Source organism: Petaurus breviceps, unplaced genomic scaffold (genome assembly GCF_028583685.1).
Source record: "Petaurus breviceps papuanus isolate PSGF00001 unplaced genomic scaffold, PetGlider_PUasm1.0 90847, whole genome shotgun sequence".
In the NCBI taxonomy this organism is placed as follows: Eukaryota; Metazoa; Chordata; class Mammalia; order Diprotodontia; family Petauridae; genus Petaurus; species Petaurus breviceps.
In genome coordinates, this window is record NW_027187360.1 from 26,499,317 (window position 1) to 26,525,748 (window position 26,432).

Consider the following 26,432-nt stretch of genomic DNA (forward strand, 5'->3'; position numbering starts at 1 on the left):
ATGAGCTTTGTCCAATCCTCATATTTCTTGACTTCTTTGCAGCATTTGACACCGTTAACCAACCTACCTTCATGGACATTCATTTTCTGAATTTTTTCCCTGGATCTCCTTCTACCTATCTGAGCATTCCTTCAGAATCTTCTTTGTTGGATAACCACCCATATAATTAAGTCTACTCTGTTCTTTCCAGCTTTAAGTATTTTCACCCCTCAAATTATAACATTTTAGAGCTAGAAGGGAACCCCAAAAAAGCCAGTTAGTCCAACCCTTACCCCAGGAAGAATTTCCTCTACAATGCATCTAGTAAAATGGTCATTTAGCCCCTGTTTGAAAATCATCAGTGAAAGGAAGCCTACTAATTCCCAAATGCAGTATGAATGAAATCATGTTGTGATAGCTCTATTAGTAAATGTTTTTTACATAAATTCTAAATTTGCTTCTTTACCATTTTCACCCATCGACCCTGACTCTTCTGTCTGGTGTTGAATAAAACAAGTCTAATCCCTCTTCCACATGACAATCCTTCAAATAACTGGTAACAATTGTGATCCCTCTAAATCATCTCTTCTCCAAACTGAACATCTCCAGTTTTTTTCAACCAATCTTTGTATGGCACAGATAAAAGGCTCTTCCTGGGTGACCCTACTCTGAACACATCAGCTGAAAAATGTCTTTTCTAAACGGGGGCGTCCAGAACGGAATAATATACTTCAGATTCAGTCTTATCACATCAGAATGAAGTTCTACGAAAACTATGTCTTCCTTAATGTATTCCAGGATTATATTAGTTTTGGCTATTGTATTATACTATTAATTGAATCTACCAAAGCCCCCAATTCCAACTAAATAAGCAGTTACTGAGTATTTATTGTGTGCTAGGCACTGTGTGAGATGCTGAGTATAGGAAGGGATTGTCTTTTCACTTCTTTTTGCATTCCCAGCACTTAGTACAGTACCCATCACTGTGCAAAGTGCTTACTAAAGGTTTAATGATTTGATTGTTAGAAAGGAATGAAATAGACTAAAGAATTAAACATTTTATAGGGGAAAAAAGTGTACAAAGTACTTACAGGGAGGGAATGAGATTTAACTCTTGGGATTTCAAGAAAGAGTTCATGAAAGTAGCACTGAGCTGATTAGGAGAACATTAAGGGTTCAACAGTCAGTTAATCAACAATCATTTACTAAGAATTTACTGTGTTCCAAGCAATAGGGCTACAGAGAAAGGACAAAACAGACTCTGACCTTACATCCTAGTGGGAGAGACAATCTCTAAATAGCTAGGTATACATGAGAGATAAACAAAGGAATTTGAAGGGATTCTCAAGGGGAAAGGTTCTGGTAGCTAGGAGAATGGGGAAAGGCCTCCAGCAGAAGGTGAAATCTGAACTAGAAATCAGAGGGCTTAAAAGAAAGTGAGAGGAGGGGGCAGAGTCAAGATGGAGAAGCAGAAACAGGACCAAGGTGTGGCACCAGGTCTCACCTCCTCCAATCCGTGTAAAACGGGGCTCTGAACAAACTTCGAAGCTACAGAACCCACAAAATGACCCAGAGAAGCTAACCTCCCGCTGAAGACAGCCAGGGAGGCCAGCAGGAATCAGAAAACACAGCGCTCTGGGAGCCCAGCCCAGCTACACATCAAGGTTTTAGCCCCAGGGCAGGCCTGACCAGCTACTGGCTGAAGGGATTCCAGATCACCAGCAACTGTGGCAATCCAGAATTATCAATACATAGATACTAAGGACAAAGTGAGAGGTCAGTGCAGTGTGGACTTTGGGACCCAGTAGTTGGGAGTGAAGTTGGCTTTTGCCACCGGGGTGAAAAGCCGCTGAGGGCTATGGCACAGGTGCTGCCATGTGGCAGCTTCAGCTCCTGGCCTGCAGAGTGTAGGGGGACCATGCAACCAGTCTGAAAGGTAATCGCTCTTGCTTTAACCTGCTTGGATCTGGTTTGCGGTATAGGGTGGAGGTCCTGGGGTGTGCGACCAGTTTGCCAGAGTGTGTGGAGGCTTCAGGGAGGGCACACAACTAATACCTCCAGCAGCTGAGAAAACCCCAGCATTTGGTATGAAGCTCCCCTGTCTGGTAGCAGAGTCCTACTGTGGTAAAAAACCCAAAAGTCAAGAAATTGAGTGGCAACATGACCAGGCAAAGGAAGCAAAGTAAACAGAAGAATTCATCATTAGATCCCTATTTTAGGGACAAAAAAGATCAAACCATAGAAGAGGAGGAAGACAGTGAACTTAGAACTCCTATACCAAAAGCTTCCAAGAAAAATACGAGCTGGTTACAGGCCATAGAGGACCTTAAGAAGCAGATAAGAAAAGTGGAGGAAAAATTGGGAAGAGAAATGAGAACAATGCAAGAAAATTACAAAATGAGAGTCAACAGCCTGACTGAGGAAAATCACACTTTAAAAAACAGACTAACTCAAATGGCAAAAGAGGCTCAAAAAGGCAATGAGGAGAAAAATGTCTTAAAAAGCCAAATTTGCCAGATAGAAAAAGAATCTCAAAAGCTCACTGAGGAGAATCATTGCTTCAAAATTAGATTGGAGCAAATGGAAGTTAATGACTGTATGAGAAATCAAGATGCTGTTAAATAGATCCAAACAAAAGTAAGAATAGAAGGCAATGTGAAATATCTCATTGGAGGGTGGCGGAGTCAAGATGACGGAGTAGAAACAGGACCTCCCCACAGCTCCAGCTTCCACCTTCCCCAATCCACGTAAAAAGGGGACTCTGAAGGAACTTTTGAGCTGCAGAATCCATAAAATGACACAGAGAAGCTAACCTCCTGCTGAGGACAGCCCAGCAGGACAGCAGGAATCGGCCAGCACAGTGTTCTGGGAGCCAAGCCCAGCCCCACAACGAGGCTTTAGCCCCAGGGAGGGTCTGACCAGCCGCTGGCAGGAGGGACTCCAGATCAGCAGCAGCTGTGGCCATTTCCAGATTTATCAACACATAGATGCGAAGGACAAAGTGAAAGGTCAGTGCAGTCTGGACTTTGGGACCCAGTAAGTGGAAGTGCATGGCTTTTGCCCCTAGGGCGAGAAGCGGCTGAGACGCCAGCACAGCCAGCCACCGCCACCTGGCAGCTTCAGCTCGTGGCCTGCAGAGTGTAGGGGGACCAAGCACCAGTCTGAGGGGTAATTGCTCAACTAATACCTCCAGCAGCTGAGAAAACCCCAGCATTTGGGACGAAAGCTCCCCTGTCTAGTGGCAGAGTCCTACTATGGCAAAAAGCCCAGAGGTCAAGTGACTGAGGGGCAACATGACCAGGCAAAGGAAACAAACTCCTATTTTGGGGACAAAAAGGATCAAAGCATGGAACAGGAGGAAGACATGGAAGTTGGAACTCCTGCACCAAAGCTTCAAAGGAAAATATGAGCTGGTTACACGCCACAGAGGACCTTAAGAAGCAGATAAGAGAAGTGGAGGAAAAATTGGGAAGAGAAATGAGAACAATGCAAGAAAATTAAGAAATGAGAGTCAAACAGCCTGAGGAAAATAACACCTTAAAAAATAGACTAACTCAAATGGCAAAAGAGGCCCAAAAAGCCAATGAGGAGAAGAATGCCTTAAAAAGCCGAATTTGCCAGATGGAAAAAGAATCTCAAAAGCTCAATGAGGAGAATCATTGCTTCAGAAGTTAGACTGGAGCAAATGGAAGCTAATGACTTAATAACAAATCAAGATGCTGTTAAACAGATCCAAACAAATGAAAGAATAGAAGGCAATGTGAAACATCTCATGGGAAAAACCACTGACCTGGAAAATAGATCCAGGAGAGATCATTTAAAAATTATTGGACTACCTGAAAGCCACCATCAAAGTAAGAACCTAGAAATCATCCTCCAAGAAGTTCTCAAAGAAAACTGCCCTGATGTTTTAGCACCAGGGGGCAAAATAGAAGTTGAAAGAATCTACCAATCACCTCCTGAAAAAGATCCCAAAAAGAAAACTCCTAGGAAATATTATATCCAGGTTCCCGAAATTCCCAGATCAAGTTCAGTGGAATAGAGGACTTTCAAGCATTCTTAATGAAAAAACCAGAGTTGAATAGAAAATTTGACATTCAGATACAAGAAGCAAGAGAAGCATGAGAAGGTAAACAGGGGAAAGAAATCATAAGGAATTTATCAAAGTTGAACTATTAACATTCCTACATGGAAAAACGATCATTGTAACTGATGAAACTTTTCTCAGTATGAAAATAGTTGGGGGCGGCCAGGTAGCACAGCGAGTAAGAGCACCGGCTACAGTGTTGGGATGACCTGGATCAAATCCGGGCTCAGATACTTAGCACCACACCCAAAAATAACTGGCCATGTAACCTTGAGCAAGTTACTTAACCCCGATTGCTTAGGGGCAGCCAGGTGGCTTAGCAAGTAAGAGCACTGGCTCCACTGTGGGGATGACCTGGATCAAATCTGGGCTCAGATACTTATTTAGCACCACACCCAGAAATAACGGACCGTGTAACCTTGGGCAAGTTACTGAACCCTGATTGCTTAAAAAAAAAAAAAAGAAAATAGTTGAAGGGAATAGAAATATATATTGCAGGGTATACAGGCGTATGAATACATGTGTGAATGTGTGTATATATATATATATGCTTACAGATATACATAGACAGAGGGCACAGGACGAATTTAATAGGAAGGGATGATACTTAAAAGATGAAACTAAGAGGTGAGAGAGGAAGAGATGGAGAGAGCCAGAATGGGGTAAACTATCTCATGAAGAAGAGGCAAGAGAAAAGGGTTACAATGGCGGGGAAGAATAGGAAGGCAAAAGGGAATGGGTCATCCTTATTTTCACTGTATTTGGCTTGGGGAGGGAATGAAATACACACTAAATAGGGTGTCTCACCCTACAGGAGAGTAGGGGGAAAGGGATGAGAGGGGGGATGATGGAAGGGAGGGCAGGCTGGGGGGGAGGTAAGTTGGAAGCACTCACTTTTGAAAAGGGACGGGATCAAAGTAGAGAATAGAACAAGTAGGTGGTAGGATAGGAGAGACTGAAATATAGTCAGTCTTTTATAATATATCTACTATGCTAATGTTTTGCATTAGCTACACATGTACAATCTATACTGAACTGCTTATCTTCCCAGTAAGGGTGGGTGACAAGGGAGGAAGGGAATGAATCTGGAATTCAAAGTTTTAAAATCAAATGTTTAGAATTATATATATACACACATACACACACACACACATATATATATACTACTATTAATACTATCTTACATGTAATTGGCGAATAAGATATACAGGCACTGGGGCATAGAGATCCACCATGCCCTACTGGAAAAGTCGAAGGGGGTATGGGAGAAGATACGGGAGAGGGAAGATTGGAGGAAGGGATATCCTGTGGGACTGCTATTTTGGGGCGGTGGGTAGGAGAAAATTTGTAACTCAAAATCTGGCTGAAATGAATGATATAAATCAGAAGTTAATAAAACATTTGAAAAATGAAAAAGGGGCAGCAGCTAGGTGGAGCAGTGAATAGAGCACTAGCCCTAGTGTCCGGAGGACCTGAGTTCAAATATGCCTCAGACATTTGACACACTTACTAGCTATGTGACCTTGGACAAGTCACTTAACCCTGTCCAAAAAGCAAAAAGTGTCAGAGAAGAGAAAGCAGAAGTACCATAAAGATAGCTTTCTCAAGGAATTTAGCTATGAAGAATAAAGAGATAGGGGCAGCCAGGTAGCACAGCGAGTAAGAGCACTGGCTCGTGTCGGGATGACATGTGGATTGAATCCGTGCTCAGACACTTATTACCCACACAGAAACACCTGGCCATGTAACCTTGAGCCAGTTACTTAACCCCAATTGCTTAGGGCTGGCTAGGTGGCTCAGCGAGTAAAAGCAATGGCTCCAGAGTCGGCATGATCTGGGGATCAAATCTGGGCTCGGATACTTAACATCACACCCAGAAATAACTGGCCGAGTAACCTTGAGCAAGTTACTTAACCCCAATTGCTTAAAAAAAAAAAAAGAATAAAGAGATATACGGGACCGCAATTACTAGGGATGGTAAGATCAAGTAAGGTTTTTTTTAATTCGTTTTTGTAAAAATTCTTTTTTTTCCAATTACATGAAAAGACAGTTTTCAAAATTCATTTTTATAAGATTCTGAGTTCCAAATTTTTCTTGCTCCCTCCTGTCCGCTGTCCCCCAGATGGCAAGCAAAATCATATAGATTATACATGTGCAATCATGTTATACATATTTCCACATTAGTCATACTGTGAAAGAAGAAACAGAACAAAAGGGAAAAACCACAAAAAAATGTGAAAACTGTATGCTTCTATCAGCCCCCAGACTCCATAGTTCTTTCTCTGGAAGTGGATAGCATTTTCTATCATGAGTTCAAGTAAGGGCTTTTTAATAAGATACTTGAGGGCTAGTCCCAGGGACCTGGCTGGTGGCAGCTTGGCTTTGGATGCGTCGGTGAGCTAGGGCCCGTCTGCCTGACCAGCCCTGGGAGAGGAAGGCGCCTGGATACCTGTGCTGGACCTCCATGTTGCGCGCCCCAGAAAGTTGGCTCCTGCCGCCACTACTTTTGTGACCTTAGTAGATTTCCCAGGACCGAATGCCACAGTATTCATAACCACGGAGCCAGCACTCACACCCTGCTGCAGCAATAAGCCCTGCTAGGCTGTCCCTGAGCCAGCGGAGCCCCCGAGCCCTTCTGTGGAGCTGGCGGAAGAGCAGGGCCCTGGGACCCCTGCTCCTCTGGGACAGGACGGAGAAGCCCCAGTGGAGGAGGTGGTTACTGGAGGAGAGCAGGCACAGTCCCAAACAGAAAGCTCTCCTGAAGTCAATGGGACAGCTCCCCAACTTGCATCTAGGGAGCCAATGGAAGAAATCTTGAAGGAGCCGGTCCCAGAATGTGAGGGATACTATTCCTGGAGCTACAATTTCTCCCAGCCACCTAGCCTCCTCAATGACTCCTGGTCAGAGTTCAGTTTTCAACCTGAGAACTTCTTACAAGGCTGTAAATGGGCCCCAGATGGCTCCTGCCTCTTGACCAACAGTGCCAACAACACCTTGCAGATTTATAACCTACCACTAGAGCTGTATAATGAGGAGGAAGAGCTCAAGAATACAGAAATGGTCCCAGTTCTGCACATGATGGAAGGTGACACTATGATTACTGTCGGTATTCTCAGATGAACTCAGACCAACCAGATACCTGCTTTTTGGCAGTAGCAGCTGTGAGAACCCTATTCACATTTGGGATGCCTTCACCGGGCAGCTTCAGGCTTCCTTTCGGGCCTACAACCACCTGGATGAATTGACTGCTGCCCATTCTCTCTGCTTCTCTCCAGATGGCTTGAAGCTCTTTTGTGGCTTCAACAGAACTGTATGGATCTTTTCCACATCCCAACCTGGAGACACTTTGAAACAAGACCCACCTTTGCCAAAAAACAGGGCCAGAGTGGGATTATTTCATGCATTGCATTCAGCCCAACCCAGCCTCTCTATGCCTGTGACTCCTATGGCTACTCCCTTGGTCTGTATTCCCAGGATGATGGCTCTGCTCTTGCTCTGTTTGCGGGGCATCATGGAGGCATCACCCACCTTTGCTTCCATCCTGATGGCAACCGTCTCTTCTCAGGGGCCCGAAAGGATGCTGAGCTCCTGTGTTGGGATCTCTGGCAGCCAGGCCATTTACTTTTGTCTTTGAACCGAGAGATCTCTACTAATCAGTGGATCTACTTTGACCTGGACCTGACAAGACAGTTCCTAGCAAGCGGCAGCATGATGGAGTTGTGTCAGTATGGGACACCAGTAGGGCTGGGCTAAACCAGCAGGAACCAGTGATGAGTTTTCTACCTCAGAAGGACTGCACCAATGGCATTAGTCTGCACCCAAGCATGCCTCTGCTGGCCACAGCCTCTGACCAACGTGTTTTCCCTGAGCTGACAAACAGTGAAGATGAAGAGGGACAGGCAGATGGGGTTCCCCTGCTCTTGCTGAGCCATGCCCATCCCAAACTTTCGCCTCCAGCTGTGGTGGTGTCGGGGTGCTTCAGATATAGAAACCCCTGACTGCAAAGAAATGGGGAAAGAAGAGGGTTCTGGGGAGGAAGAATGTGGGTTTGTATAAAAGGTTTTTTTGAGATAGTAAAAAAATAAAAAAGACACTTGAGGTAAAGATGAAAATCATTCCAAGGACAGGGGAAAGTATGTACAAAGCCACAGAGAAAGGAGACAAGATGTCACGTATAAGGAATAGCAAGTAAGCAGTCTCTGTTGGAACAGAGACTGTGTCAGAGGAAATGATGTCTGATGGACCTGGAAATACAGTTTGGACCCACAATGTAAAGGTCTTTAAATGCCAACAGTTTCTACTTTATATCAGAGACATTAGGGAGGCACTAAAACTTCTTGAGCAAGGTAATGACATGATCATGCTTATACTTTAGGAGTACCACTTCTGTAGCTTTGTAGATGTGGGATTGAAGAAGTGAGAGGTTGAATGAAGGGAAAAATTGGGAGATTATTATAATAGTCTAAGTAAGAGGTGTAAAATACTGAATAAGGGTGGTTGTAGTATGAATGATAAGAAAGGGATGGATGTGAGCAACATGGAGGTAAAATTAAGCCATGGCATAGGAGGTAAGTGTAAACGAAGAGCAAACAAACTATAATCTAAATTCGCTTTATTAGATTAAGACTAATCTGTAAATTAACTTTCACATCAAGTGTGTTTGCTATCCCTCACAACTTTATGTCACCTGCAAAAAGCATAGGATCTATGCTTTTACTCAACTAAACAGCATATGGTCAATCATACATCTCAGGGTCACTCCAGTGGTACCTTCTTCTAAAATAACATCAATGGTAGGTAACTCTAAGTATTATTCACATAGTATTTTGTTTGGACCTTTCCTTTGCTTCCCTTACTCCCTTCCCTATCAACCTACTCTGTTCTCATGAGCTACTCCTCTATCCCACTTCAGCTATGCACAAAGATTGGCATACCCTCAAACTTGCTATCAGCCATGAATGTGCCATCTCCATGCTCAAGAATTCTGAAAGCCCCTTATCTGACCAAAATCTACTGACTTTTCACTTCTCCCTCTGCCTTACATCACACAACCCTGAGAAAATCAAACTGATTTTGATTCTACTTTGTAACTGATTCTATTCTGTATCACAACCAACATTTTATGTAACTACTTAAAGTCACATTCCTTCGTCTTTAAGTTCAGAAGTTTAAAAGTTCAGCTTTTCTATAATGACCAGTTTTCTTCGTTAAGTTTAAAAGTTAAGCTGCCCTGTAAATTACTTGTATTTAAAAGAAACCTGTTATCTCTATACACTAGTTGTCCTTGGAAGCAGCTTTTGAGGGGGGTGGGAGGATGGGGAGAGGAATTTACCTTTCCTTGAAACAAAAAATAGTCAAACTTGTTTTCAATATACCTGACCTCAAAAGTTTTAATGTTGTATAAGGACAGAAATCAAGAACTTAAAACCCTTAATAAAGTCACAGTAAGCTCAGGAGTTTGGAATTAAATATGGTATAGTTTTGCTAATAACTGACATTTATAGAGTAGTTAAGGTTTGCAAAAAAGATTTCCTGACAAAAACTCTATTATGTTGGTGGTGCAACCATTATTCTCCCTATTTTATACACATGAAAACTTAGGCTTTGAGAATCTCAGTGATTTGCTGATAATCACGTAGATATTAATATTAAATGCCTGAGATAAAACATGGACTCAGGTCTCCTAATATCAAGGCCAGCTCTGTCCATTGTATCACAATGCCTCTTTTGCATTCTGTGAAAACAAAGAAAACTTGCTGCCCCTAGGATTCTCAAATGCCCCCAGAAGACAGTGAGGCCAGATTATCTTGTAAAAAACATAAAATAAGTAAGATGTAAGAAGTGTATTTGAAACTGAGCTGGAAGTTTGGGCTCCTGCAAAGAGCCAATGGTTAAAAATCACTTGCAACAAAGCCATAACATTGTGGAAACATTTCAATAACCAACTCATTTACTTTGTGTGTGGGAATAGTTTTGTGTACCTTAAAGAGATATCTGTGGATTTAGACACTATGCAATATTTCAAGCTTCTCAGGCCTTATTCTTCTTCCTAACCAGAGCAGCTAAGTCAAGAAGGTACCCTGACTCATGTAACTGCTACCCTCAGACAAGAAGCTGAAAAACAGGTTGCTCCTAAGGAATCCTACCAAGGTAAAGAACTTAGAATATGGAAATAACACTGCAACTGGACACAAGAAAGGTCTGGTTTTCAATTATGCCTGTAACATTGACTAGTTGCATGACCACGGGGCAAGTCACTTAACCTCTGTGGGTCTCAGTTTGCTCAACTGTAAAATGAGGGGGCTGGGCTCAGTAGTGTCTAAAGTCCCTCCTAGACCTAAATCTATGAAGTGGTTTAACTTGTGAGCCTCAGTTTCCTCAACTGTAAAAAGTGGATAATAACAATTATGGTACCTATCTTACATGGCTTGCTGTGATGATCAAATGAGATAATGTATGTTAAGTGCTTTGCAATGTTTAAAGCATTATTAAAAACATCACCACTACTAATAGTGGTTATAACGTTAAATATAAACCCAATAGAAGAAATCAAAACCATGTGGAAACAGGATGAGGTACATATCCTTCCCTATCATCCTGCCTGCTACAGGAGTTGTCCAGATGATGCTCATACTTTTATTCAATTATAAGGGGTTATTTTGTCTACTTATGCAGTAGTCTACAGATGATCAAATATAAAATACTAAGTAGAATAGTGACTTATACCAGAACCATTTCTATTCGAACATCACTGAAAGACGAAAAAAGATGATTAAGAATAATAACCAGCCACTGTGTAAGTTTCATCTCAGGATATGTTCATTAATTCTCATTTGTCCTAAGGACTTATTGCTAGGACCTAGGTTGAAAGAAGTGACTGAAAGAGTTTGTCAATTGGCCCAACCATCACCTCGCCCTGAGCCCTCTGTAGCCACACACTGCTAACATTATAGAACAATTTCACGGCTTTATACATCAATTCCTTGGTTTCACTACAGGGAGGAAAAGAAAGACATTCTATTTTTTGTATTTCTCTGCTAAGATTGTGAGTGAAATCAAACCAATGGTGAATTCAGTTCTAAGATCTCAATCCACATGCCTTATTCATCTGGTACATGAAAATAAAACTCTTATTACTATGGTCCTGGCTACTACAACCCAAATAATAACTATCATCTAGTTGCAGTGCCTAGCATAGTCAGACTTGCTAAAAATTTAAGGGAAAAGAGTGATTAATACCAATCTGTAAAATCAGAGAGCTGAACTAAAGGTACCTATATAGTATATAAAAGCCTTTCAGCTTTTAATTTATGATACTATGAATCAAAGAAGTCTCAGGGCAGGGGTTAATCAGCTAATTCACATTTCAAAGGACAATGTCTGGATATAAAGTTTGGAAAAAATATTTACTGCAACGCCTATGGCTGAAATAAACAGCAACACAAGTTTAATTTAAAGACACTTCAATAGCTACTAAGCATCCTTCTTTCCCCCAATAGATCAATTTCTCTTCCTATCTTCCCACTCATTAAATACTTTTTCCCTTTACCCTATTCCCTTTTAACTATCCATAGTACAGAAATGAAGCATATTTTAAAACATTTTCTTCTATTGTGGAATAAAGCTTCATGTTCCCTGTTCATAATTTAACAATCAAATGAATTTAATCTGTTAAACAACTCTTTCAAAACTTTAACTACCTTTTACTTAAATATAGCCTTTGGTGAATACAAAAGCTCCAGCCTATCATTTTCTCCACTGCACCTTTCACTGATACATTGTTTCAATAAAAAGGATATTAAAATACAAGAATAAGAACCAAAGACAGAAAACCATTAAGTAGGTCAAACAAATACTCTTTGGCCCTTCAATCTTACTCTTAGTTTATACTCTTAAGGAGATTAGAAACAAGAAAAAATGATTATAGGTTCACATAAGCAGAAGGGACCTCAGAAGTCATCTAATCCAAACCCCTCATTTTGTAGATGAGTAAACTGAGACTCAAGGAGACTAAGTAACTTGTCTAAGATCATAAAAGTAGCAGATGTCTGAGGTAGGATATGAATTCAGGTTCTCTGACTCCAGAGTCAATGCTGCATCTGAGCTAAAATATTCATGATTGCACAATTTGTATTAGCAACAAAACAAAACAAAACCCCAAATCTCCAACTGTACACATTTATTGGAGAAAAGCCAACTAAATCATAGTACATAAATAAAATGAAACAGCTATGCTTTAAGAAATGACAAACATGAATGTATAAAGATAAATGGAAAGAAATAAAGCAGTGCAGAACAAAAAAATCAAAACCAAAAGGCCCATCACTTTTTATCAATCATGAGCTGAATATTTTTTATGGTATCAAAGAACTGAAAGCAAAATGTATGTCAAATGACTAGAGAATGGCTTAATAAACTGTAGTTTATAAATATAATGGAATATTATTGTATAAGAAGAAACAAATATGAAAAATTCAGGGAAATATGGTCAAACTTGTATGAATTGATACAGAGTGAAGTCAATCTAGGAACATGTAAAACGACTACTGTAATGAAAATGAAAAGAACAATAAAATTAAAATCAGTATTATATAACGATCAATCTGAGCCCCAGAGAAAACATAAGGAAATATACCTTCTAACTTTCGTATCAATTAAACTAAAACAAAGATACCTAAAGGCTATCCTGGATAAAAGAAAAATTTACCAGATAAAGGGCAAAATTTAATTTTGGGGACACAGTAACAATACATATATTTTGGACTGATGTTTACCTAAACAATAATCCCTGAATTGCCCTGAAGCACAATACCTTGTTGTCCAGATCAAAGAGATAGGAATCTTCTTCACGGACATCAGCTTCTGAATCAGATATCAGCTCTCCAACATATCTACAGAAGTAAAACATGGCAATGAGAGATCTATGCACATTTAATGATAAATATTAACGTAACCCATGGATTAGATTACTAAAACCGGGTGAGCATAACACTTGGCATCCTTAGAACCACACTTGCCAGCACCTTTTAAAAAAAAAAATCTAATTAAAAGACCCTATCAGGAAAAACATAAGCCATAGTCAAAAGTCTTTGGATATTTTTAGGTACAACTCCCTTACAAAAGCATCCTCCATTTTCCATGAAAACAAATTTCAAATCAAAATTTAAGAAGTAAACTAACATGCCAAATCTGTTCAAAGTAAATGCAGCATTTTGATTATTTAAAATAGTATGTCCAAAGTAGGTCAAATTTGGGTTGGCTTATGTCATATTTGACAAGAGTGAGATCTGAGACTAAGCACCAATCAGCAGGGACTCAGATGATTTGTGCCATCACAGTGCATCTAGCTTTTGAATATGAAGTAAAAAACCTCAAATTTAAACAATCATTATGTGGAATATACCCTAAAATCAGTTATATACTGCCATGGCATTCATATTTAGCAAGTACAATAAGTGAAAAAAGACATTTAAGTAAAAGAAGCACAAAGAAGCTCAATGTAGAAAATATAATCCAGTTTTTATTATTAGATTATTAAAAAATGTTGACTGGTAAAAAAAATAAACCGCACTTGAATTGTATGAATATATTGGCTATATCTTGAAAGTACAAGGTATTCAAAAAGTCTTAGTGGAGCTGCTAAAGCTTAGAACAGCCCTAGATGTTTTGGAACAACCTATATACATGCAGAATATGTTGACAAAATAAGACAATTTTGCCATAAGAAAAATAATGTTTTTATTATTAAAAAAATGAACTTTCTCTAAAATCATGCCTTAAAACAAAAAGGACTGTTTATTAGTGTATACTAGGTTACATTATACATACAGGATTGCCAAATACAAAAAAATCCATTCTATAGGAATAAATGTTGGTGCTACCTGCAGTTACTGATAATACTGAAATTATACCTGGTGAGTAAAATATAAAGCAACTCTCAATAGTTCCAACCTGCAGATAACAACTGTAGACCTGGAGACCTTTGTGGTCGATCAAATTAAAAAACCTGAACTCTTCCCAGTTTGCACTACAAGTGGATAAAGACATTCATTTGATTATATATTCATGCATGTTATATGAATGACATACATTTTTACCCATATATTATATACAGATGATAAGTTATTAAAGTATTTGTTGTTACAGAAGATTTGCTATTTTGCAAATCAATTGATGACAATGACCACATCAAGAAAAAATGTCAATATAACTGACAAATATTTTAACATAAATGATAATGTAGCGGAAACAATATTAGGTGCTACACTGATGGAGCTCAGTTGGTATGTAAGGCAATAAATATTTATTAAGCACCTTCTATATATCAGGCACTAGGGATACAAAGAGAGGCAATAGACAGTTCCTTCCCTCAAGTAGCTCATCATCAAACAGGGAAGAAATGAAGTCAGTAAATAGGTACAAACAAGCCATATACAGTATAAAAAGGAAATAATTAAGAGAGAGAAGGCATTAGGAAAATTAAGAGGGTAGGGGGTGGAGGAGAAGGTGGAGAGATTAGCCTTGGTAACCTCTTGGTAAGTCTATCTCATTATGTGAGATAAAGCAAGGAGGAGACAGTGACAGAAAAGAAGAGGGAGCTTAATAATATTAAGTGATAAATCAAAAGTCTCAAATTTTTTCTATGAAACATGAGGCAAAGTTCTAAGTTAAGAGAATGGAGGGAGGAGGAGCCATGGGAGATAAGAGAAGGAATGAATAGATTTAGAAGAGCTACTGTGAAGAGTGGGATAGAGAGTAGGTAAGGGAGGTATAGGAGGATTGCCTAGCAGTAGTAAGAGTCCAGTTGAGATTGTATAACATAAACTTGCAGAGGATCCAATCAAAATGGTGATTTTCTCCATAATCCTTCAGCAACATATACATAGGAGCAAAGATGGTAAATGGTAGGTATGACTTAAGGTAAAGGCTTAGTGGAAAGCAACTGAGAAAAGGACAAGTATAGAGCTAAAACAGTTCATCAAAGGGTCAGGATGGGGAAAAGAAAGGGTGGCTAGTGCAAGGAAGGTTGCCTGGGAGAGAAGTGAGGGATTGAAGGATTAGACATTACGGTGTAGAGTAGGGTAGAAAGAGAGGCAGAAAAACAGATTATAGTCAGAGATTTTAGAATTCTTAAAAATGAAGGTGGTACATTTGTGGATGATGGCAAAATTGAGGAAATGATTATCTTTGTGTGTGGCTGAGATGGAACTGAAGAGTTGGTCATGGAAGCTGAGAACCTGAGTAGTTAACAGTGTTTGGGGGAGTTTATATGTTAAAGTTCCTTAGTATGAAGGTAGAAGTAGATAGAAAAATTATGAACTGTGTACCAAATTCACTGAGGAAGGAGGGGAATGACCTAGAAGTCTAAAGACAACAGATGCCAGGATTTTGATTGTGTCATGACAAAATGCAGGTCGACAAACATTAGTTTAAAATGCAGTTTGTGGAACAACATGGCTACATTGCAAATACTCACAAAAAAACATTTGTAACAGAAAATATGCATAAAGTGTTATGTACGATTGTTCAAGTTATTACAATAGTAATTAGCAGAAAAGTTGATTATTAAATAAATTGACCATTAAAAAAGTAGGTTCTTTGTAAAACTGTGTGACAATATGGGTACAAAGCAAAAAGGATTTATTATTGCAAAACATAAAGGCTTTCTCTTACTAAAGTACATCAAAGACATTTTAAGCTAAGGAAAAAATTGTCAGTTTCCTTAGTGATATTAATAAGGATGATGCAAATTCACTTTATAACAAAAATTCTTTCTGGAAAACTGTCTATTTGGTGTCTGCTAGTGGGAAAACAGAGGATTCTAAATCAAAGCAAGGTTCTCAAATTCTTTTCTCTGATCCATATAGAGAAATATATTTATGAAAAATTATGATATGGATAATAAATTTATATAACATTTTGACAGGTTTCCTAATTTTAAAAATACCTGCCCTGTGAATAAAAGAGTAGCAATAACATGATCAATAAGCACCTGGCTAATCAACAAAAGCAATTATTATTTTACTTTCTATTTTGCTGTTTCATTTATTGGATGAGATCTATAATTTCATTGGATATATTGTACTCATCATGAGGAACAACCTTCTAATAATGCAGATCAGAGACTATTCTCTAACTTGGAGCACTATAATTTCCTTGCTCAAGATCATAATTGGAACTTGAACCCAGGTCTTTCTGACTGAAGCTGCACCATCTAGCCTATATCTAATGTTATTTTGGACCTGGATGTTTTAAAATAAGAATGGATGAGGAAACTGTCTGCCATAGGCAAATATGATAGTCTTATTTCATCTAAAGATTAATACTTGTGACAGTACAATGGAACAAGTATTTGAACCTGGAAAAACTGGTAATATATATTTTGGCAATCACTGAATAAAGAGTTCTAACTTACCACTCTAGTTCAATCCCTCAATACTTCTTGTCTGAAATATTACAACAGCATTCTATTACAAACTATCTCCCCACTCCAATCCGCTGCCAGAAAGATTTTCCTAAAGAGGTCTGCCTGTGTGACCCTCATAACTCTTTAAACTTCAATGGATAGTTATGATAACTCCTTATGAGGAAACACCTTCTAACAATGCAGATCAGAAACTGCTCTCTAAAGTGCCTTAGAAGATTACTTGTTATTTCCTTCCTCAAGATCGTAATTATCTGTTATCTTTGGGATCGCATATAAATTCTGCTGTTTGACATTTAAAACTATTCATCATCTAGTCTCCTCCTATCTTCCCAGTTTTATTCTGTTCATTATTCTCCTCTATGAACTCTCTGGTATAGCTACACTGGACTACTTATTTGTTCCTCAAAGACCAGTGAGAGCACTGGGCCTAGAGTCAGGAAGACTGGAGTTCCAATTTGTCCTCAGACACTTTCTACCTGTGCAACCCCGGACAAACCACTTAACCTCTGTATGCTTCAATTTCCTCAACTGTAAAATAGATATTTTCCCTTTTTAATAGAGATACTTAATTTAATTAATTAGAGATATTAACCCCCTAGGATTAAGAGTGCATTAAATGCACTTTTCAAAATTTTACTGGATGATCAAATAACAACTTTCTTATGTGCAGTGGTTCTCATGCTTTCCTTTCATTATTTTTAAGTACTATTTTCCTTGGCTGCCAACCTCAAAAATCCTTCAAAAGGAAATCTTGTTTATAAGTGATATCCTTGTTTTTTTCAACATCTCAAAGAGATCAGTGAAGCACAAGCAGCAATCAATCCAGGAGTTGTAAAATGAGGGTGAGTAGCCAAGGTAAATCAATCAACCAGCAATCATTTATTAAGCACTTGCTAATTTACCAGTTCTACGCTAGTTACTGAGGCTACAAACACAAGACTGAAACAGCCCCTGTCCATTCACTTACATTTGATCTAAGAAAAAAAAATACATATATAAGTTGTTTGTTGTTGTTGTTTATCCTTCATTCTCAAAGAGGATCGTGACATCAGGAAGGTGATGCTATGACTTGCAAGTGAATTGGATTTGAGGGACAGCTGTGCAAAGTTAGCAGTCTGACTTTCTCCTCCTGAGTCACCTAGATCCAATGGCAAAATATAAACAGCATGCCCCAACATATACAAGTATATAAAAAATGGAGGAGGAAACACTAATAGCTGGGGGAGATTACGAAAGGCTTCCTGTAAATGGCAGCACTTGAACTAAATTTTGAAGGGAATGAATTCTATGCATGTACAAAGACAGAGAAGAGAGATGGTGTATTACGCATAAGAACAACGTGAGGGCAATAAACTACAGAGAGCAGGAAAGAGAATTATGTATAATAAAGCTGGAAAGAGGGGTTGGAACCAATTTCTGGAAGACTTTAAAGTGCCAAAAAGAAGAACTCTCATTTGACTCTAGAATTAAGAGGGAGTTACTAAAATTAAGTGAAAGGCATAGTGACAAGGTCAGACCTCTGCCTTAAGAAAATAATTTTAGTGGGTGTGTGGATGGATGGCTGGGGGAGAAAAGAGATTTGAAGTATGGGAACAAATAAGGTTATTATAGAAGTCCAAGTAAAAGGCAATATATGTCTGAACAAAACCCTGGTGGCTTTGTGAGTAGAGGAAAGAGAACATAAGTCAGAGATGACATGGAGAAGAATCAACAGGACTTGGAAACTGATTGGATATGGAGGCTAAAAGAGATTCAGAAGTTCAAGATGATTGAACAGAAGGAAAGTGATGCTTCCAATTATGATCCTGTTCTCTTTCTGACTGTGGGGCTTGGGGGGGTGGGGAGGGGAAAGGGGGTGCTGAGATGGCAAGCACTGGATTTGACTCTCTATTGCTCTCCTGTGGAACACTGAAGTCAGTAAATACCCCTGACCTTTGCTTTCCAGTTTCCCTACTGACAGTAAAGATGTTGGACTCCTCTGACCCTTCCCTTTTCCTTTTCCTCTGACCTTTCCGTTTTCATTTCCATGTTAACACTAAAGACACTAAATTCACTGACTCTCCCTTCTCCTCAGGATCAGAAGATGAAAGAGGTTCTTTATCCCCATGGGGAAAAGAACAGCTCATTCAATGGCATCCCTATCTGTTTCTACATAAGCTCTGTGTTTTAAATTCTGCCACTACTTGGAACATTCTAGATATATTAAACTCATGTAAATTCTGGATTGATACCTCCCAAGACTGACCTAGAATTCATAAAGCAACAAATTTCATGCCAAAGAATTATGAAATATAGAATGCAACAAAGAGTCACCCAATGACCTTACTTACTCGCAGACAAAGGTCCCCAGTGGAATGTCTTGCATGGACCTTACACCCCAACCCATATTTTGTGTCCGATAAAGTTGTAATCGAGCCCTGAGAAAAAGAAATGTGTTATTATTATGCCAACGTACACAGTAACCCCTAGGACACCTAATTATAACTCACTAAGGTAACAAAGAAACAGTACATAAAGTAGAGTTTGCATTAAAAATAGTTCTCTCTTGATCATTATCATGTGGAATGAGCACTGTATTTGGCACTGAGAGAACATGTTTTCAAATCCTAACTTTACCACTTACTGACTAGGTGACCAGCAAGTCACTTAGCCTCCCTGAGCCTCAGCTTCTTCATTTATAATTTGAAAAGTTCCTTGAAGCTCTAAATCTATGTTACTAGAGTCCTAAAATCAATGATCTAAAAAACAAACAAAAAGCATCATTTTGAGGTTTAAGATTATGATCTGGAAGAAATCAGAATACCCTCAGATGATCTGCTTTAAATAAGGCACAATACTTTCACTTGGCTGAATTATATGAAGTGTTTAAACAAAATAAATTGAAATATATTATGGCAGTATATTTAGTATTCTCTAAGTCAAATGAAGAGATTGTTGATATCCTTACAGATCAACAGGTTATTCTCAAGCATGGTAATGATAATATTGCCTTTTTTTTTTATCCTTAGGGCAAAGACAATATAAAATGCAGTTAAGCGAACCTATTGAGCCTGGAAAATGGGTTCTAAAGAAGAGACAATGAATCTGGTAAGCAACAACCATTAGTGAGTATTATGTGTATCCTCCCTACAGCGGGTATCATGGGAATTACCAGTGCCAAAAGGTAAGAAATTTGAGTGTAAGAGGTAGAATTGTCCCACAACTTCTTTCACCATGCACCCACACTATGACCACCTCTTTCCTATTAGGAATTTACGATTCAACTAATTCTGATAGGTAAGTTTTTTGCCTTATTTTGCTGGGAGTCAGACCTAACATACCACTTCCTGTAGGCTATAGCTATAATCCCCTCCCCTTGTTTTCTAATACCCTTTTATGTGTTAGCTTTCTCCATAAGAATGCAAGTACTTAATAAATGTTCAATCTGACAAACTCTAAACTGTACATGAGGTTCTTTCAAGCAATAACCACCAATAAGCACATGTGTGTGTTTATCATTGTATTATGTTACTGTTCAAAGCCCAATATTAGGTGTTATGAGACGGGAAAATTAAAACACATATAAAGTATAAAAATAAAGAAGAACACAAATTTATGTTGAGAAAGAGCTACATAAAGTCAGGTATCTGTCACCTGGCATGGCTGTGTAACAAAGTGTTTACTTCATCAAATAGACATATAACCTCATAAATTATGAATCAAGGAGAACTCTAATGACTCTTCTTTGGAGTACAAAGTGTTGGGAAATAGGAATCTGACTAAAAACATCTTATCTGTGTTTACTACATAGAGGTACTTAAGAATGTAAAATGATCAGAGTCCAGGAGAACTTAGTCACATGCTAGTTTTATGGATAAATTGTGTGAGAGAGTGGGAGAATAGAAAATAAATCAAAAGCTGGTTTCACAAGAATAAAGTGGGAACCAGGAGTTACTTAAAGGTCTGGAAGTCACCCTTTTGCATGATGTAAAAACTAGAGCTTAGTACCGGACAGCTAAAGTAGAGTTTCAGTATGGACTTAAAAATATACTTTTATGCTAAATAAGTTTATTTGAACTCAAATGCAAACAAGTCAGATGCTGTTAGTTCTACCAGGTCCATGATCATCACTAGGTCAACACTAGCATCAATGCAGAGCAAATGGGAAGCATCTCCTTTTGTTGTCTGTGGGTCAGCTAAACTTAAGAGAAATATTTAATAGCTAAATGATGGAAGACACATGAACAATGATTTCCAAAACTAAACACATCTGAATATAGAGCAAGAAAGGAAGAGATTTAATACTCCTCTAAAAAAGTTCAATCTATGAACAGTGTGAAAATGTTTTCAGTTAAAAAAAAAAGAATAACAAGGAAAAGGGCAATGATTTATATGTTTCAATGTGAGGCAAACTGATTATTACCTTTTTAGATATTTCAATATAATTCAAATCCTGCAGAGTTCAAAATATCATATATAAGGGCCATTTAGAACAAAGGAAATCTCAGAGCTGGAATGGACCTTGCAGAAAACTCAGACTAATTTTCCAACCAGTTTTGTAATTTCTGCTACAATATACCTAACAGATGATCATTCGGATTCTGCTCAAATGCTATCAGTGATAAAAATCCTGTCACCTAAGAACATAAGGCAGCTAGCCATTCCATGCTGAACAGCTGTAACTATTAGAAAACTTCTTATACTTATTTACCACTTTCTTTTTAATTACATTTAATACTTTCCTCTTAATTACTTGCTGATTATTTATCCAGACAGATATCACTAAACTTCTTCTAGGTAAGAAGCCAACAATTCAATTCAATTCAATTCAATAAGCATTTCTTAAGTACCTAATAATTGCAACTTACCTGAGCCCATTTTGCACAACCCTATTTCGGCAATTCCTCCAACAAGAACAAGCATGGTTACACTCAAAGATCAAAGGAGGCTCTGCCATGTTGAATTCAGGCAGGAGTCGACCATCCTATAAGCAGAGATGTACATTTGGGATTCATTGATTGTATTACTGTTTCTATTTTTAAGTGAAATACCATTAATTAACATAATGAATACTTTAATGGGAGCTCAATAATCAATACAATTTATTTTTTTCTTACCTCTGCAACAGAGGAGATACAATCACACTATACTTAAGACAAAGAGAGGTTGAAAGTAAAAGAAATATCTCAAGCTTATAATATTTATAGTTTATCAAGCATTTTGCTCACAACTACTCAGTGATATATCCCAAATAAGCCAACTCCGATTAGTAGACTCAAAGAGGTTCAGTAACTTATCCAAGTCTCATACCTAGCAAGTGCTGGAGCCCAAACCAGGTCTAAGACTGGCATTCTTTCCATTAAAAAAATCCTTTTTTTTATCATTTAAAAGAGATTTTGCAACTGTGAACCTTGGTAATAAGAGCCACTAATCAGATATTCTTCCCCAAGTGAAAGGCTGCAGGGAGTCCAGAGTTTAATTATACCTGATATATAAAGTTACCTCCAAATGTATTCTTCTCCTTGTTCTCATATACTTTTTCTGACAGTCATGCAATATCATGTCACAAAACACTCCAGTAAACATTCTTAGTAAGTTATTTACAAACAACAAATTCATATACCTAACCTGAATTATACTGAGGTTTAAACTAAACCATTTCACTCAAAAGGATGTAGATGTCAGGAAAATTAATTTCAGGAAGAATTCTGTTTTAAAATGCTATTAAAATACCATTTTATTTTAATATTAGTTTAAACTTGAAAACTGCATATGAAACCCAACAGAAACAAACATATATTAATAAAAAATACATTTAGCTGGTTTTTTTAATTACAAAACATTTTAAGTTGAATATGACATTATGCTCACTTAAAAAAAAAATCTGACCACTTTTTTTCATCTTAGTTCTTTAGAAAAAAATGTTCCAAAAATGTTCCAGAGTTGACACCATAAGTAGATTCTCCATTTTTTACTATCCACATAGGTAAACAATTTCAGCACACTATTATTATGCTTACAATCTAGTATGGCTCCTGACTACCTCTACTACATCAAATCTCAACTGTTCAGGCGTCCAGTGTTCAAGGATTAGCACCAAATGATCTCCACATATCTCTCTAGTCTCATTTATCTTTACTCTTTCTTTAGAAACAAGATGTCTTTTCTATCTCCAAGTTAAGACTATTACAAGCAAATATTTCTATAAGCTAGAATACTTGACATTTATAGAGCCTTTAAAGTTTGCAAAGAGCTTTACAGATATTATCTCTCCTGTGCTTCATAACAACTTTGAGACATAGATACTATGTGTCTTTTACTATCCCCCACATATAAACAAGGAAACTGAAGATCTGAAGTTAAGTGACTAACTGGATCTATGATTACACTGCTAATAAGTGTCAGATACAGGATTCAAAATCATGTTTTCCTGAAGACAAGCCCAACACTCAATCCACTACACTGCAATGTCTTTCTTAATATTTACTAAGCACTTTACAAACATTTATCTCATGTGATTTTCACAATGTTGCAAGGTAGATTTGGTAAGACATATAATCTCTATTTTGCTGATGAGCAAAAAGGTTCAGAGATATTGACTTGACTTGCTCAATGTCACAAAGTTATTAAGCAGAATTCAAGCCCAGACATCTCCTAGCACCAGGAGTTCTTTCTACTACACTAATTTTTTTCTACTACTACCAAGTTCTTTCTACTACACTAATTTAACATGAATTGGAGGCAACATAGCAGACATTTCTATATGGTACTTTTAGGTGTGCAAAGCAATATGCATTCATTTAAATAAATATAAAAACACACAAAATTTCAGCCTCCTAAAAATGTTAAGTGTGTATGGCAGGTATTGACTTCAGATTAGAAATGATGAAAGCATACACAGACCTGACTTATTTCCATCTCTAAGCCTTAGCTAATGCCATTCTGTGTCACTCCAATCATACCACCACTGAAAAGGTTTCCTTCATGAATTCCATACTTCTGCATTTTCTGTTGTCCTCATATTCAATTTATAACACATTAATTTAAGTTTTAAAACTACTTTATCATTATTCTAACATCATTTATATTGTGTATATTTTTGTCTCTTCCCCTTTGCCTCTTTAAGACCAGGAACCAGTCTTTGATTTTTAAACCAACTTTGCCCCCTTGTTCCTGTATCCTGTCAAAGTCTTCTCTAAGTACTTTATACATAGCAGATTTCAATTAATACTTGTTACCTAATCTCTTTTTACCTTAATCATGTAGACAATTTAAGTACTTAAGGTAAAAGATTCCAAAATACTGCATCTTCATAAAAAACTTGTACATGGTTAATGAGAATCCAATACCATAAGAATCACCATCGGTTATGTACCAGAGTTTCTCTATACTCCATCACCAATTTTATCTTTTAAAAAGAATTACAGGAATCCCAAACCTTTAAGTGAAGCATATGATAAATAGAAAACACTTAATAGTAATACTTAACCAGTGATTTTTGTTTCAAACAAACATTCTGATGCACTTCTGGCTATTTTTGAAGTAATTGTACAATCCATGTAGCTATTAACAATTAAGTATTAAAAATCAATAAGAATACTTTAAAACCAAAATTAAAGGTGTGGTATGTTGAAAGCAAAAAAGTGTTTGCTTTGATGAGTGTGAAACTATCATATACATTAGGTCAAATGGACTTTCCCTAACAGATGGATAGAACAGGTAAACAGCCTGAGCAAAGTCATGGACAAGGGAGATAAAATGCTCTGAAGAAAAATCAAAGTATGCCAGTTTCATTGAAACATAAGAGTATGAAGGAGAATGATGTACAACTACCCGGAAAAAGTAGGTTAAAGCCAGGTTATAAAAAGTTAGAAGTCATGATAAGACATTAAGTCCTATGGGCTAGAAATTCAAACAGCTATCAGTAAAGTTATTTAGCTAAGCATCTCAACTGTGATAGTCACATTTAAGGTTAAATTTTTGTTAAAGCTTGATTTGGGAGCTCTTTAAAAAAATACTTTTTAAAAACCTTGAAAGGATATTACTTAAATTTTTTTTTAAAGTATTGAATATCACAGACATGCTTCAATATTTTCATTAATTTAAATGAAAAACCTTACTGTGATGACATTAATTAAAGGAGAAACAGGTTTCAGAAGGCAACATGACGCTCACCTTGTCGTACCAGCACCGCATACTGAGCTGGCCACACATGCAATTGCTAGAAGAGCAATCATCTATGCAGACACAGTACTGGAAAAACAAAAGATACAACAGCACTCTTTAGAAAAAAAAAAACACAAACTCATGCCTTACCAGAAGACAAATGTTGTTGTTGAATTGTTTCAGTCGTGTCCAACTCTTCCTCATAAAATAATGGAACTCTATTTACCTACGTATTCACACCATATTCATACCAATTTCCTTATATTCCAGCTCTTAAAATTATCTTGAAGGTTGATGCAGAACATTTTGTAAAGTTCCTTTTCTATGTTCTTTCTAAATAATGCTACTATCTTTTTATATTTCTAACACATACAAAAAGAGGACTCATAGTCTTCTAAAGGTGAAGATAAGAAAATAGTACTGGAAGCACCAAAGATATCTGTTTCAAAGTATGTTTTGATCTTCTTCAACCCCTGATAATGTAGACTAGGCTAGACATACAAGATTTAGTACTTAACTCACCTGCAAATGTGTAATGTTTCTATCAATGTTCATAGGGGATGTCACACAATTCTGTGAAACATACTTGTAGTTACTAGGGCATGGCTCATTGTCCACAGCATTGACACAAGGAATGGGAATTCGTTCATAGCCTCGAGCAATGTCTCTATCATTGGAAATGAGAAGGAAAGAGTTAAACTTTCTGTACCAAAAAATGAAGTTCCCCTGAAATAAAACTTAAGAAGATAAAGCAACAGGGTGGTACTGTGAGAAAAATTAATCTAATTATGATCTTTAAATATTTCATCTCTAAAGAAATGTTATTTTATTTTCAAATTAGTTTTAGTCACATTTATGAATTATTTGTCACTGTATTGATTTCAATTATCTAGAATTTTGCTAACAATTGAGATGGAGAAACAACCTCACTTGACATCTAAGTCAGTCTTACCTACTCATGGTTTTTTCTATTTGGACAGGTTTATCATTGGAAGATTCTCGGAGAGTCTTATTCATTTGAAGAGCTCCCCAGACCTGAGAGTTGAGGCTGGAACACTGGATTGGTGTCTCTCCTTCCTTGTTTTTTAGGGTGACATCAGAACCACGAGAGAGAAAGAGGCTACAAAACAAAAATCCAAACCTAATATTGAAGACTATAGTGAAACAACAAATGTTTCAAGGAAGGAGAAATATTTTGTAAACCTCCTAACTACCAAAATCAAAGCTATTTTCTTTATTTGTATTATTATCCAAAACTAGTCTAGGGTCTAAATAGAGATTCTGAAAAATTAGGCTCAATTTTACTAAGGAAAATAATTCATCATTCTTCTCCCACATTCTTTTTCAAAAGCCACTACAAACAATATTCTAAGTTAATATAAGGGAGTAAAGTTAGCACATTATTTTTAAAATCCTTGTTTCATTTCTTTACTCCTGGTGAACATATATTGAGAATAAACACAAATGCAGCAATTTCTAGCCTCTTGAAGACAGAGCAAATGATGTTTTAGTTTTCTTAGAATATCATTAGACTATATAGTCAATTCTCAAATATTTGTGAGTTATGTAGTACATGGGATACATATAATCATTGTTTTAGCCCAGGCTAGTTTTCTCCCTTTACACAGTAATTTCCCCTGAATAGTCCATTTTTAACTTAAACTTATAGTAGTACAAGCTTAAATCAAGCATAATCATAAAGAGAAGTCTACTCCTATCTCATATATAGATATATGTATATCTTATCATGTTGGGTATATATATGTGTATCACTTCTCAATGAATTTCATACAC

The 26,432-nt window shown here is 37.5% G+C and overlaps 1 protein-coding gene and 1 pseudogene across 15 annotated transcripts in view; one reads left to right on the top strand and one right to left on the bottom strand.

The window, feature by feature from the left end:
* Positions 1-26,432, bottom strand: part of EHMT1 (euchromatic histone lysine methyltransferase 1) — a 430,700-nt gene that overhangs the window by 32,941 nt on the left and 371,327 nt on the right. For all 15 annotated transcript variants that reach the window (XM_069072710.1, XM_069072712.1, XM_069072720.1 and 12 more), the window contains 6 exons: positions 25,591-25,758; positions 25,161-25,305; positions 24,648-24,725; positions 21,341-21,456; positions 18,824-18,910; positions 12,879-12,957 (listed from right to left, as the gene is read on the bottom strand). In XM_069072710.1, coding sequence (XP_068928811.1) covers positions 12,879-12,957; positions 18,824-18,910; positions 21,341-21,456; positions 24,648-24,725; positions 25,161-25,305; positions 25,591-25,758 — 673 coding nt within the window. The remainder of the gene's footprint in view (positions 1-12,878; positions 12,958-18,823; positions 18,911-21,340; positions 21,457-24,647; positions 24,726-25,160; positions 25,306-25,590; positions 25,759-26,432) is intronic.
* On the top strand, positions 949-10,256 carry LOC138149549 (telomerase Cajal body protein 1 pseudogene; annotated as a pseudogene).